At 35.4% G+C, this 14,796-nt stretch overlaps 1 protein-coding gene across 1 annotated transcript in view; it reads right to left on the bottom strand.

The window, feature by feature from the left end:
* The window catches only part of CCDC102B (coiled-coil domain containing 102B), a 157,420-nt gene that overhangs the window by 1,587 nt on the left and 141,037 nt on the right, over positions 1–14,796 (bottom strand). Inside the window, exon 5 of the mRNA XM_017729490.1 lies at positions 1–6,516. This exon is cut by the window's left edge and continues 1,587 nt beyond it. Coding sequence (XP_017584979.1) covers positions 6,427–6,516 — 90 coding nt within the window. The 3' untranslated portion in view covers positions 1–6,426. The remainder of the gene's footprint in view (positions 6,517–14,796) is intronic.

Raw genomic sequence — 14,796 nt, 5'->3', positions numbered from 1 at the left:
AATAGCTACAGAAGTCAGTGGTGAAGCACTGAAGCTTAGCCTGGGAAGGAGAGGAAGGGGAAAGTGGTTTTAGTTTAGTCTTTTATTTCTCACTATCTTACACTGTTTTTAATAAGCAATAAGCTGAACTCCCCCAAATCAAATCTGTTTCGCCATGAAAATAACTGATAAGAAAACACCATGTTCTTAGCTTGATTCTCAAATTCTTTAATCTTACTTTCTCTCTCTCTCCTGTGGAGGAGCATCTCAATGGGCACCTGGCAGCCAGCCATGGCTAACCCAAAACACTGCAAAAAGAGAATATGATCGATGATTATTTACATGTAATTACCTGCAAGCTCTCATAGGGTATTTAAGTTGGAAAACAAGTTATTTTTCCATTAGATGTCGTAAAAGAATTTAAACTTCCTATTCCTCAATGTGATTTTTAACAAGACACCTGACAATATATAATAGGAGTAATGGTGCAGAATTAGTACACAGTAAGGAAAGAAGAAAATATGAGATTAATCATATAAGTTTATATTCTCATGTAAAAAAATTTTGGATTAACTTCTTTGTTGCTTATAAAGGGGGATTTTTCAAAATACATGTCTAAGATACAGCAAAGTACATTAAAAATAGTGTCTTTTTACTTTTAAGTGCAAACACCTAAAAGCCTAGTATTTTTCCTTATTATGAATAGTTTTCTTAGAAAATTACCATGTCACTACTTACTCCACACCGGGGTCTTTTTGTTGCTTTTTTTTCTAAGAGAGAGATCCATGATTTCATTGAGCTCTTGTCAATGCCCATAGGACATTAAGAAACAACAAGGAGTCTCCAGATATATGCTGCCATTTCAAAACTCTCAAATCTGTGCTTCTTAAATTCTATTTGTGGATTCCAATGAAGTCATGCAATGTGTAATGAGAAGCTTGGTAATATGTTGGCTGTTAAATCCATTTGTATTTTTATTGATTATCTGACTGGAAGAAAAGCATTAATTTGTTAACAGAAATAGAGTCTATTGTATGTGTACCATAGCATTTTGTTAAGATGATTAGAAAATCCACTTTTATCTTCTGATGTGTGATGGTATGCTAAAATTTCACTTTAAACTCTCTTACAAAGATAACCCCCAAGGCTTAAATGGTAAATAACAGGGTTTTGTTTGTCCTTTTCTTATCTGCATTTTCTTCCTTTCAAATGCTAATAGCCTTAAGAATTATTTTATCCAATCTTAGCGTAAGCAGTCATTCATGGCCCTTTTCTAATTATGATCAATAGATTCCTGAAATGGCACTGCCTGGAAAATATTCTATTCATGATCAAAGGAGGCAATTGAATCACATTTGCAATCTTATATAGTTATATTTGTTGAATATATTTAGAATATCCTCTGAAATTAGTGTTGGATTTTAGTTCTGATTTAGACTGTACAAAATTATGAATAGACTTTTTCGATTTCAATTGACTAGAATTGCCTGTCTTCTTCCTGAAGTCACACGATAAAAGGTCTGTAATGGTAAAAGGTATCCAAGAATCTTCATGGTTTCTGAGAAATAATTGCTTACTAGCATATTTTAAAAGCAGCGTTTAAGGTTTCTTTCCCTTTAAAGTGGGGAAAATAGGCTCAGGTTATTCTGAGAAAACCTTTTAATTTTGAAAGGCATGGAGACAGGAGGATTGGGGAATACAAGGGTAGAGATTCCAGCAGGAAAAGTGACCAGTTCTTAATGAAACTCTGATAGCTCCCACCCTACTGGAGACAGCGTTCTGGACTGGTCATAGGCCCTTCATAGTTATTCTCTACTGTTAATCAAGTCAACAGTGGAATAAGTGCACGTTTTTTTGGTGTGTATCTTGAAAAGTGTTTCAAAGTACTCTAGAGGGAGATTGAGGCATCCCTCAGAAAAGCAGCCCTTTATTCTGGAAGGAGGAAATCAACATGGCACATGGGTTCACAGAGGAAAAGTCCTATATAACTAATTTGATATATTTCCATGATAAAGTCATCGGCCTTTGTGTGAAGGGAAGGTGGTAGATGTAGTTTTTCTGGGTTTTACTAAGGCTGTTGATACTGTTCCTCACAGCATCCTTCTGGACATGTCCAACTGTGGGATGAGTGTGTTTCGGGTGTGCCAGGTGAAGAAGTGGCTGAAGGGCAGAACTCAAAGGGTTGCAGTGAATGAGGCTACATCTGTCTGGCAATGGACCATCAGTAGTATTCCTCATGGCTCGATTTTAGGGCCAGTTCTGATCAATATATTTATCAATAATATAGCAATATATTTTTTAACCATCTGGATGAAGGAGCTGAATATACCATTAGAAGATTTGCTAATGATACCAAGCTGGGAGCTGCTGTTGACTCTTGAGGCATAGGATGCCTTTCAGAGGGATCTAGAGAGATTGGAGCATTAGGTAATGATTAATAGGATGAAATTTAACAAGAACAAATGCCATATTCTGCTCCTAGGGTGGAGTAATATTGGGCACAGTAATAAATTGGGAGGGGAATGGCTGGAGAGCAGTCTTGCAGGAAGGAACTTGGGGGTGCTGATCTGCAGCAGGCTCAGTGTGAGTCAGCAGAGTGCCCTGGAAGTCCAGAAGGCAAACCCCATCCTGAGATGCCAGAAACAGTGTAATCAGCCCGTCAAAAGAAGTGATTGTCCCTCTCTACTCAGTGCTGGTGTGGCCTCACCTTGAGCACTTTGTGAAATTCTGCACCCCACAATTTAAGAAGGTCATAAAGGTCCTTGAATGAATCCAGAGAAGGACAACAAAGCAGGTGAAAGGGCTGGAAGGAATGTCCGTAGAGGAGCAGCTAGGGACTTTAGGGTTGTCTAGTTTGGAGAAAAATAGGCTGAGGGGCAGCCTCATTGTTCTCTAAAGCTTCCTGAGGAGGACAAGTGGAAAGGGAAGTACTGAACTCTTCTCCCCAATGTCCAATGACAGGATGCATAGGAATGGTTCAAAGTTGTGCCAAGGGAGGTTTAGAGTGGACATTAGGAAGCATTTCTTTACTGACAGTGTGGTCACACACTGGAACAGGCTCCCTAGAGAGATGGTCAATGCTCCACGACTGTCAGTATTTTAGAGGCGTTTAGACAATACCCTTAGCAACACGCTTTAACTTTTGGTCAGCTCTGAAGTGGTCAGGCAGTTGGAGCGGATGGTCATTGTAGGTCTCTTCCAGCTGAACTGTTCTAGTCTATTTTATTCCAAACACAGTGTTACCCACTGTTTCCATATCAAGTAGGGGACCACAAGACCACATAAATCATTCTTTCCTATCTTTCTGCACATATAACAATAGTAAATAATACACACATTTACAGTATTAAACAAGGTTTAATTGCCAGCTGTGAAAATTATTTGCAGGTCTTTCTATCACTGTGTTTACAATCAGTTTGTAAAATTGATCCACATAAAAGATTCATGCTATTTATTATCTTAAAAAGAAAAGTAGGAAAGACCATTTAGTGACGTTTTTCTAGTGGCAATCCACTGTTTTAGGCACCACTCATTTTAAGAGATGAAGAACAGATCAATTGTTTGCAACCAGATTTAAGTTTAAGAGTTTTCTTGGCTTTCCCATAATTATGCTTGGTGACCTTGAGCAAATCATCCCTGCACAGATCTGTTAATCTTCATTTCCCACATGTAAAATGTGAAGAGGAATGGATGGGAACACTGGTACATAGAAAATATCATAGATGTATATTTAAGACCTGGAAACATTCTAGTATTATTATGGAAAGGTCATAAATTAGCATTTTCAAACATTCTCAACTGCAGACAGGGCAATCATGCATCATCTTATCTTGACTCACTTTTAAGTGACTAATTTATGGGTTTACTGCCTCACAGAGGCCTCTGAAGTTCTCTGTGTATGTGTTGATGAAATAAATATTTTATTTAGACAATGGAAGCAGCTGAGTTTCCTCTATCTCAGGGAATAGGGAGAAATTACGAAAAAATAAGGCATCTTGTGTGATCTATAAGAGGCAAGAAAGAAAACTTAAGAAGTGCTATTCAGAAGGTGCCTGAAAGTAAAATATGATCAATAAGTGATTACAAAGACATGTGTGGGATAAATGTGAATATTAACTACCCCACAAAAAACTAAAATTTCCTCATGAGAAAGAAAAGATACTGTATTGACATTCTGGAATATAAATTTTAAAACTAACATCATGTGATGGTATTTTATTGTCACCATGACTTTTAGGCCAGCCAGGTGTATCACACCTTCTGGGTAGTATAATGCAGTGGACACATACAAAAGGCTTTATGGCAGAGTTAGAGCAGCAGAAACTAGCTTCTGGTTTGATTTCCCTCAATATCCATGTTACACTACCAAGCTGTTAGCACAGAAATGCTCCCCGGCACCAATTAAAGGTTATTTGTTTTTCTACAGATTTAGAAATACAGACAGGAAAGATGGAATCCCAATTTCCCTAGTAATTTGTAATATCATTTGACTTTATTTTTAGCCACAGTTATTACTGTGGGCTGAAAAGATACTCTGGAAGTTATTGATATTTTGGCCAATGCTGAAACCATACTTTATTGCTAAAAGAAATATATTTCTAATGGTTTGTCAGAGGGGAAAAAAAAGATCTTGTCTCTAAAGCTTATCTAAATGATACAACCTTTTATCAGTAAGCTGTTATGTGGTACTGCCATATTTTCAAGTGCTTCAGTGTAACCATAGAAGTATATTTGGCTGTTACAGCATTTGAAAATCAATAATTATGCACTTTCCATTCCTATTGTGCACATCAACATTTTCAATACAGCCATTTCACAGACTGTGGCGCCGTGAAGATGCTGGCATAAGAAAAGCAGATGGAGTTTTAGAGAAAGTCAGTGTGTCATTTCACAATGCATGGAACAAGACCAGAGATCTTTTGTCTAATATAAAACCTTGAACCAGTAAGCTAACAAGGGAGGAAGTTTGAATTATGAAAAAAAGAATTACAAATCTTATTTTATTGTCAATTCTTGTAAGTTTTACATGTTTAAACTCCATTTAAAAATAAATTGTCTCGCAGTATCTCTGTACCTTGTTGATGAACTTGTGAATCAGCTACTGGCAACAAAGACAAAATTCCCTCATTGTATATCCCTTAGTGTGTCCTGAGAACTAATGGTTAGGATTAGGTCAGCATTATAAACATGAAAGAGGGTTAAGAACTTTTAAAAGTAGTCAAAACATAGATCCTTCTGCTCTAGCATCCCATCTCCAGCAGCAGCCTAAAGCTCAGAGAGGGTCATAAGAACATTTAGTTCCCAGCTTCCTACCATCTGCAGCTCAGAGAATTCCTGGGAAAAATGTGATTCCTGTGTAATCAATAATCTTTAATACTTTTTGATTTTTGTATGGTCCTAGGTTACAAAAGAAATCAAGAGATCTCACAGTTCCCTCTTAGAAAGGACATAGCTTTAAACACAACTAGAATCCTCTTTAAAGTTTTCAGTTTATAGGGATATAAAGAATGAAAATAACATATTTCTGAGCAGTTGCAGCAATCCTTGTGCAATAGAAGCTGCACATACTCAATATCAATTGCACATGGCAAACAAAATTATAATTTGCACCTGACTTGATGGCTGAAAGTTGCTGTTGTTTTTATAAATCGTGAATTTTCTAAAATTCTCAAAATCTGCTTTTCCAGTTTATCTTAACATATTTATCTTGCTTCCTATGTGATATTTACAATTTTTTACATGGACAATTAATAAAGTAAAATTTAAATAAAAATGTGGTATGTAGACAATAAGGTAAATTTGATATGCATTATTTCTACTATATAGTACAAGAAACACATAAAGAAAGGATATTTCTTTAGTCTAAATGTGTATGTGATAATATTTGGGTATTTAAAATAAAATATTTTTTCTTCTTCTTCTTTTTTCTAATGAAAGAAAAATGCAATACGCAAGTCACCCTGGTAGAACTGGGGGTCCTGAGATACAGATATATTTGCCCACTGCTGTATGAAAGTAAAACACACAAGCAAAGCAAGAAACAAACCATTGACTTCCATTTTCAGGCTCAATGTCTTCCCAGGACAGAATGTGGACCTCTCTCATATGCCATGCACATACAAAAGTGCTTTTTCCCAAAGGAAGGTAAAATATGGGAAAATTTAATTAAAGTCCACCTTTTGCTTTAGAAGAGAACAATTAGAACAACTGGAAAGGAATGACAATGGTCAACATAAATTCTAAATAGGTGCACACTGACTCTACCATATTTTCCTTGGCTCTTATAAAAAATCAGGATTACATAGGAACAATGCATACAGTATTCCCACTCGTCTGACATGCACTTCTTGGATGAAATTTTCTTGTACATCTTCATGAACAGTGTTTGCCTCTCCTCTTTGCTGTTGGCCTTGCTGCTGCAGGGGTTTTTGGTGATCTCCTGTACCTTCACTCACTGTCATGGTAGAATCTCCAACAGCAGACAAGGAACTTTGTCTGATCCCAAATTCTGTGTTCACTTTCTTCCACCTCTTTACTCTGAAATGAAATTTTAGAAAAGGTGTGACCACAACATGAAACAGAAAAGTCAGGTGAAATTGAAACAACTGTGGATCAAATTTCTTCTAAGAAAAATATTTCAGTAGGAGATGGTAGAATCTAGATGAGAAAATCTTTCTGTATTGTTAACTTTAGAGTACACACTGAATACTTTTTCAGTGGATTCCTTAATAAAAAATGAAAAAGTATAGGGTTTCAGAGCAATTACTTGGAATTGTCTTTCACAGTGAGAAGCAAGCAACTTTTGATGACTAGGAGCCATTATTTATTGATTGGCAGTTCTGAACTTCAGTCCTACTGTTATTCAAGATACATTTAAAGTACTTACTTGAAATTGATGAGTCTCTTTATGGCAAGAAGGGAAAGTGGGGAATAGTGAAAAAGATCAAAGATATCTCAAATCCCTCATTTGACAGAATTCTAGCCTCTAGTTCAGCATCATGTCTTCATATTAAATTTATAACAATAAGGAGAGACTATTTACAAAAAACATAAACACTGTAAAGATTATCATTGAAACATAACAATGCTAAAAGTATGTTAGTTTTTGTAATTTTTGAGTTGGTAAATCACATTCCTAATAACAATGTGCAGCAGACCAAGAACATCCACTCAAACTGGGTGCCAAAACCAGGCTATTACACTCTTGGGGAATTTAGAGCACAGAGAATAGACAGTAGCCTTGTATAGAATAACAGAGATTTATCAAAATTTAGGATCTTAAATACTGCCCAAAGTAGCTACACTACAAACTGACTCAAGGAGACTGCATGTAAGAGTGAGAAAATCATGTCAGATCTAAACCATTTCTGTATGTTACTAGTTTTTATCTCATCCATGATTAATTTATTGTGCTTTAAGCTTAGGGACATAAATCTCCAATTCCTTCCATGTCATCGTTTCACTTTCATTCAAATCCTACCAAAAGTCATGGCGCAGTGGTGCTTCTTTATGTGTCTTGAACAGGTTTTCAGAAGAGAATTCACAAACCCATTGGTTTAATCTTGATTCTGTCACCCCTAAAGTCCTGTGAACAAAGTCTGAATAACACATCAAGGAACCTGAGACTTCTTACCAAAATATGGAGACTTTTTACCACTTTGATGGTACCCAGTTACTTCTTTGTAGTTGTAATCCATTCCCTGGCACTGCAGACAGGTCAGTCATGCCATTGTGCACATACACCTAATCTAATCTGCCTACTATTTATAAAACAACAGTGTTCTTAGAAAAAACAGCATCACATGTCAAAAGCATTTAAGCTGCCAAACTGTAAAAGCCTTTGAGCTGGCATAGTAGAGTAATTGTTTATAGCATCAGGAACCTCATAATGCTCCTGTCTACTGATGAACATCCCCACTAATTATTCCAGATACAGACTGATTGCCAAGCCCTACATCAGTAAGAAGCAATAAGCTGGCAAGTTCTTCACCCTGCTGGATACACAAGACTAGGCTGTTCAGAAACTTGGTTGCTTTTACTGAATTTTACTGGAATCCTTTTGAAAGAGATGCCTGTTTCCTTTTTAATTACTTTAATTTAATGATTTCCAATAATGACTTTGCCTTATAAAAAATTCTAGATAAGTTCTATCAACAGCTCCTTATTAAAATACTTGTGCAAAATCACTCATAGTTCAATCCTTTCCCATTCATTTGCTTATTGAAGATATATTAATAGAATAAAATTAGAATTCCTAAAACTAGCAACTGAAAAAGTTTTAAATTAAATTTAAAAAAAGCAAACTAAAATATATGAAAAAATGTTAGCTGTAATTGATGGCTATGGACTTAAATTACTTCTTGCTTTCCTGGGAATACACATGGTAAATTTTCAGGACAGATCAAGTTATTTGTTTTTAAAATATTTCTTATTTAAAAATTTCAGAAACAAATAGTCCGGCATTTCTAGATGTCATGTAAGGCTATCTGACATCTATAAAAAGTTAGGAGACTTTCATCATGCCTCCTATTTCATTTTTAAATTAATGCAGCTACACATGTAATGAGCTGCTACCAAAACTGCTGTATGAATATTAGAATGGTAAGATTTGAATGTTTAGACAAAAGTACTCACACTTGCCAGAAATCACTAAATCTTACTTAAAAGACTAGTCCTGATCTGTAATGACTTGTAAGACTTGAGTACCTATTGACAAGCTAATGTACAACAATGTCCTTTTATTTCTGCAATATAAACAGTCTTCAAACACCTCCAGTAGGAATCCCTGAGATTACTGCTTTAATGAAGGGAATTTTTGCCAGGGTGTAACTCGAGTAAGTCACATATATGTCAAAAGGATTTGGCTCAGTTGCTCTTCTCTGGTATATGATATATTTCCTCTGACTAGGTCTGGACGTCTGTGACTTCAATGTGTTTATTCCATGTGATGGAAGCAATGAACAGCCTATTTAAATGCAAACATTTATTAAGATTGTGCCATAAAAAAATTAAGGAGACCTTTCCCTTTGGTATTCTGCATCAGCCAACCTTGAAAACATGTGATATCCAGGAAGAAATGTCACAAGAAGTTGTTGTGTTTTGTCCCTCAGCTCGAAGGGCACTAGGAGCCAAGTGAAATGGGAAACTTGTCTGCTGCCAACTGGAGCTGGTTGAGGTTCCTTGGGGCAGTCAGGGAATAAGACAGTTGCATGAGTGCTCAAGTAACAAGAAAAAGGACAAGAGAGAATGGCCTCAAGTTGTGCCAGTGGAGGTTTAGATGGGATATTAGGAAAAAATTCTTCACTAAAAGGGTTGTCAAGCACTGAAACCATCTGCCCAGGGAAATAGTTGAGTCATCACCCCTGGAGGTATTCAAAAGATGTGTAGATACAGTGCTTAGGGACGTGGTTTAGTGGTGCTGGGTTAACTGGTGAACTTAATGATCTTGAAGGTCTTTTCCAACCTAAAGGACTCTTAATGCTATGATTCTAAGGTTGTATGACTGTGGTTGTGCAAAGTCTGGTGAGCAGCTGTTGCTGTTGCTTTAGCCATCTGTTTGGCCAGTGCTGACAGCGAGTCAAAACCCCTCCGCACGTGGAAGGGCTACTCAGCTGTATTCCAAATTATTGCCAGACAGGGACAAAAACTATGAAAAGATTAAAAATAAAAGTAATAAGCAACTGCTCTTGAAGAAAATTTTAAAAATGGGGTATAAATGAATAAGCAAAATAAAATGCATGGGTTTCAAACTCTAGATAAATGAGCAAAACATTTTAAAGCCCTTTTCCTTACAGCACATGAATAGAAAATGCTATCAAATTCAGCTAACAAAATAATGGAAAGACACAAGCATATAAAAAGGCAGCATACCATATGTCCACCAATATCTAGTACAACAGGAACATTAAGAAGGACATTAAGATAGTGTCCCCATTGTGCCCAGGTATACAATAACATATGGTACATTTCCTGCTTCACTGTGCATTTCCTTGCTTTTGTTGTTTAGCACCACTAATTTAGAGCTCAATTAATATAGTTTGTGCATGCATTTCTCCACAGAATATTTTAAAAATTTTCACTGCTGTTTAAATTAATCTCTTTTTTTAGTGTAAGTGCACAGTAAGTGTTAAATGGAAGGCAAGATTCTTTCCAAACATTAATTAAATGGAAGAGCTAGATAGAACTATTTTAAGGTAGTTACACATGATACTTAAATTATTATTGTTGTCTTATTTAATCCTCACACAATTTGCTGTAATGATTCTACAGAGAAACATTAAAAGGTTGCTGTTTGTTTTAATCAGTGACGACTTCCCAAGGACAGATGTGCATATTTCTCAGGAGTATAGATTAGAGGCAAAATAGTAAGGGACTAGCATAGCAATGTTAAAGAAAATACAACAAGAAATATAAGGCGACTATATTCTGATAAATATCCACCTGGACATGTGGAGAAGAGAGGGAAATGAAGATGTCTGAAAAATTTTTCTCCTTCAAGGATGTTTATTCTTGAAAAACTAAAGCTTAAGGAATCTCCATATTTCCAAAAACAAGACGAACATTATTTGTGAAACACACTCTCTCTCTCTTTTTGGTATTTACAGATTCCATATGCCTCTTAGAAGTGCTGAGTTTTGCCATACTAGCTCAATCCTACCAAGGTTTCTATTTGAATTCAGGTCTCCTATGGAAACTAAAAAACAGTTCTCTTCTCAAAGGAATACTGTTAACTATCTCATGTGCCTTTCTAAAAGATTCATAAACTGTGTCATGAGTGTGATATAGAAAATGAAATTAGATTGGCAATAAGCCCTCACCACCACCATCTCAAATACTTGCATCAGAAATATTTCGATTGAATAATTTAGACCAAATAACTAATATCCTGAATATGTAATTTTTAAATATAAAATGTGAGAGTTCATTTTGTAATAATAAATAATAAATTTCAGTTCAGACCCACTATGATTTGTCTTTTACTGTCTCACCAGTAACAGTGGTGCTACACTGAACTATTTTCAAGTGTGGATATAGAAGGAAGGGATCTCTGGTATGAAACCAAATCAGAGTTAAGAAAGGAAATCGTTATAAGCTTGAGCTAGCATCTACTGGTATAAACTAAACTGCAATTTTAGGCATTTATTTATGAATAAAATGATTAATATTCTGAGTGGAATTACAGGTTAATGCCCAAGATATAGGACATGGATTTATGTCAGATTCTGCTTTAATTAAAACATATTTGCCATTTAGCATTAGGGGACTGTGAACGATCGTGAGTGAACATACGGATATTGGATTAGGTTTCGTATTTTTACACTGCAGAAAATACTCAAACCAACTGTAAACTCACCCACTATGCCAATCTCTAAAAATACTATAGGTGCTTTCAAACAGCATGACTTTTTCTTTAAATGTTAAATGTTGTGTTTCCTTTGAGATCCACAAGACCACAAGCCATCTTTTTCTATATTTCTCATTAAATTATTTTTACTTATTGAACTCATTAAAAATTATGCTTTGATTTTCCTTACAAGAAAATATTTGTGTTTTCCTATATAATTATAACCCCTTTTAACTTCCAAATTTATGTCAGGATAAATTTCCCAAGTATATTTCTGGGTACAGTGTATTACAGTAGGTACTGCTGAAATTCATTATACAATTACATGTAATATTTTCCCTAAGAAAGAATATGACAAAATTAATATTTTGATCAAACTTTTGCGACTAAACCAAACCCTTCACTTCTGTATTGCTGTAGCTGTACTGAAATTTTGAATGAATTACTGACTGTAAGAACTTTTAGAATGGTAGAGGATAAATACAACTCCCTGGCTACTCAATAGGAAAGGCCTCCTTCGAACAGTCTTTCATAACTCAGGTCTTGTTAACTGTGGTTTCCCAAAGAAGAATCATTCCCACTTATAACATAATTGTTTCCCTGTTTTGGCATATGATAAGAATTAAAATGACCTTTAAAAACTCTCTTTTTCTTGAGTTGTTAATTCTCAGATATTCACATATTTTTGCTCAGTTGACTTTGCATAATAACATCTTTCTTCAATTCAAATATTTTAGAATATGATCATGACAGGCTATGGGATGACCAATTAAGATTACTTGTCCTTTCAACTACATGATAGAATAAAAATTCTATCCATTCTCCCCAACAAAATGAACACAAGAAGCAAAAATTCAACTTATAGGAGAGTGATAGTAATATTCTGGCCTTTCTACTTTTGGTTTCTAGAATAGTTTGGACCTATTGGAATGAACCAAAATATTCATATCAGCTTTTACAGTGAAAGTATTCAGAAAAAAGTACATTTTTAAAAATTTGCCTGAAAATGCCTTTTTTTTCCTCTTATGTCCATCTCTATTTATCACTCATGCAATTGTGACAATAAGTATTTAATTCCTGGCAAATTACAATAAGGTATCAGAAAATTTCCTTATATTTGAATAAAATAGCATGTTTCAGCATTTTTGCTGTTGCTAAGCATACACTTAGGCTAAAAACAAACTGATTTTGACATTTTTCTCATTATTCAAAGCATTGTGTTTTACATTTGTATTGCAAGCACTCAAAATTTAAATACATTTCAAAGTAAAAATTGAAAAAGAGATATCAGAAATATTGAAGGATGTAGATAGTATAGGTGACTGCTTTAGGACTTGTAAGTAGATGCAAGAAGTCTCGCTTGTATAACATGCTTTAATATTTCTTTACAAAATGCTTTCTGATTTTGAACACAGGAATAGTTCTTCTGGTCCTACAAAGAAGAAGATATAAATAATATATCCACTCCTTTCTGTTTGAAGACCATGATTTGCATAGAATTTTTTTTGAGCAAATTCTTTAATAACAAAAAAAAGGCTAAGAAAGTACACTTGGCATAAGCCCTTTTCTCATTCCTTTTTTAATACATTAAGATTCATTTGCCACAATAATATCTTCACCTACATAATCTCCAGGCCAATAAAAATCATGATCATTTCCCTTCCCAGCAATTACATGGTTGCCAGCTTCAATTTAATTCCTTTTACCCTTTCGGAATTCTTAACTTTTAACAGTTGCTCAACATGCATCTTCATTACTTCTCTCTTACTTCTTTCAGGTATGAAAGATATACAACTCTGTAGCAGACATTAACTTTCTTCCCCATGTCCCTTATTCACTTTCTATTTTGCATCCAAATATGTAATGAAACTAAATGAAGTATTTTCAGAATTATATTGGGGAGGTTCTTTGTACAATTTTTTCCCAATATAAACACTGCACCATGCTAATATTTGGATTGAAAATCAAGTTCTCCTCAAAATAAAGAAAGAAACCATGTACACTCAAATACTTTAATTCCTGAAAAAATTGCTTACTATACTGTGGTATCATTCAAAATTATGCCTCCTAGTTATCATCATTGAATGAAAATTATATGAGAGTTCTGGGAAGCACTAGAGAGTTATGCCATAGACCATGTTCTGCCGTGGATCATTGCCCAAAACACTGCTCATCTTTGACAGTGGTATCTCTTGAACCGGCTGGAGTAGGAACAAATAACAGGCACAACTGCTGTGCTGTGATTACAAGCCTTGCAACAGTGAAAGCAATTCTTTTAAAACTCGTAAGGCTAGAGATAGAACTTGAATGTGAGCATTACAATTAGTCATTATGCTCCCTACCATTCCTCCCAGCTTCAAATTCTGACATGATAGAAGCTACTACTTCACCAGCTGTTAAAGATAGCATGCAGCTAGAAAATCATCTAACTGGAAGTTGGAACCTCAGCTTTCAAATACCACAAAGCACTAATCTCCAGTTCTGTGGCTGGTAAGGTTTTGACTGCTGTCATGTGGGAGCTGAAGTGAAAAGCAAAAAATGGTGATGGTAATTTGGTGACATGAAGATTTCATTATCTTATGACCTACCATGTCTGATAAAAAAAGTACAAGGGCTCTCAGGACCAGTAAAATTATCTTATGTATGCAAACAGCAGGGGGAAAGCTCTGATGCCGTAATGGCAGTAAAGCTGACAAAGACAAAAGCAGAGAAAGAGTAAAGCAATTAAAGATGAGGTAAAACACTAGTAGATAAGATATAGAGCATGCTTATTTTTTTCCCCTTGTCCATTTTTTGTAACATTTTTTAATCTATTTACCAATGTGTTAGGGAAACAAATTGATATTTGCCAAATACTATTCATAGATCTGGTAAAAGTTAACAATAATACTTTTCTCAGTTTGGGGTTTTTTGGGAGGTTTTTTGGTAAGAAAATATGCCTGAGTCTTTCCATAACTCAATTACATTAATTGATGCGTTTTCCTGGTCTTAAAATCAAGAATCAAACATGGTTAGAAGGGAAAAAGGGGTTTTACCTCTGTATTTATTTTAACGATCCTTAGGTGCACCATGGCCAGGTTGAATGCACCCCAATGCACACCACAATGCACCCACACAATAGATCTGGTATAACATTATAGGTTTTACTAATTAGCATATCTATCAAAGATTCTCCAATGAGAGGCTTGAGTGAACCCCCCTCCTCAAGGAACCTTCCCCTGGATGGTTCTATCTTAGTTTACAAAATGTGTTCTGGAGAGGACCTTGGGGTCTGGGGCACACTGATCTCTAACTATGAGGCTTCTAAGATGTTTAGTCTCCTAGCTTGACAAACAAGTCTAAGAATGTAGGCAAAAAACACTCTTGGTTATGACAATGCTAGGTCAAAATTCTTCATGGTATGACCGTGTTTCTACTGTCTATTTTTCTGGTACTCCTCCAGCATCCAGAACCATTGCATCAGGCATGTCAGT

The sequence above is a fragment of the Corvus brachyrhynchos genome, unplaced genomic scaffold (assembly GCF_000691975.1).
Source record: "Corvus brachyrhynchos isolate BGI_N302 unplaced genomic scaffold, ASM69197v1 scaffold331, whole genome shotgun sequence".
NCBI classification, from domain to species: domain Eukaryota; kingdom Metazoa; phylum Chordata; class Aves; order Passeriformes; family Corvidae; genus Corvus; species Corvus brachyrhynchos.
The sequence above is the reverse complement of the archived record's forward strand: the minus strand, read 5'-3'. Positions and strand labels throughout refer to the sequence as shown.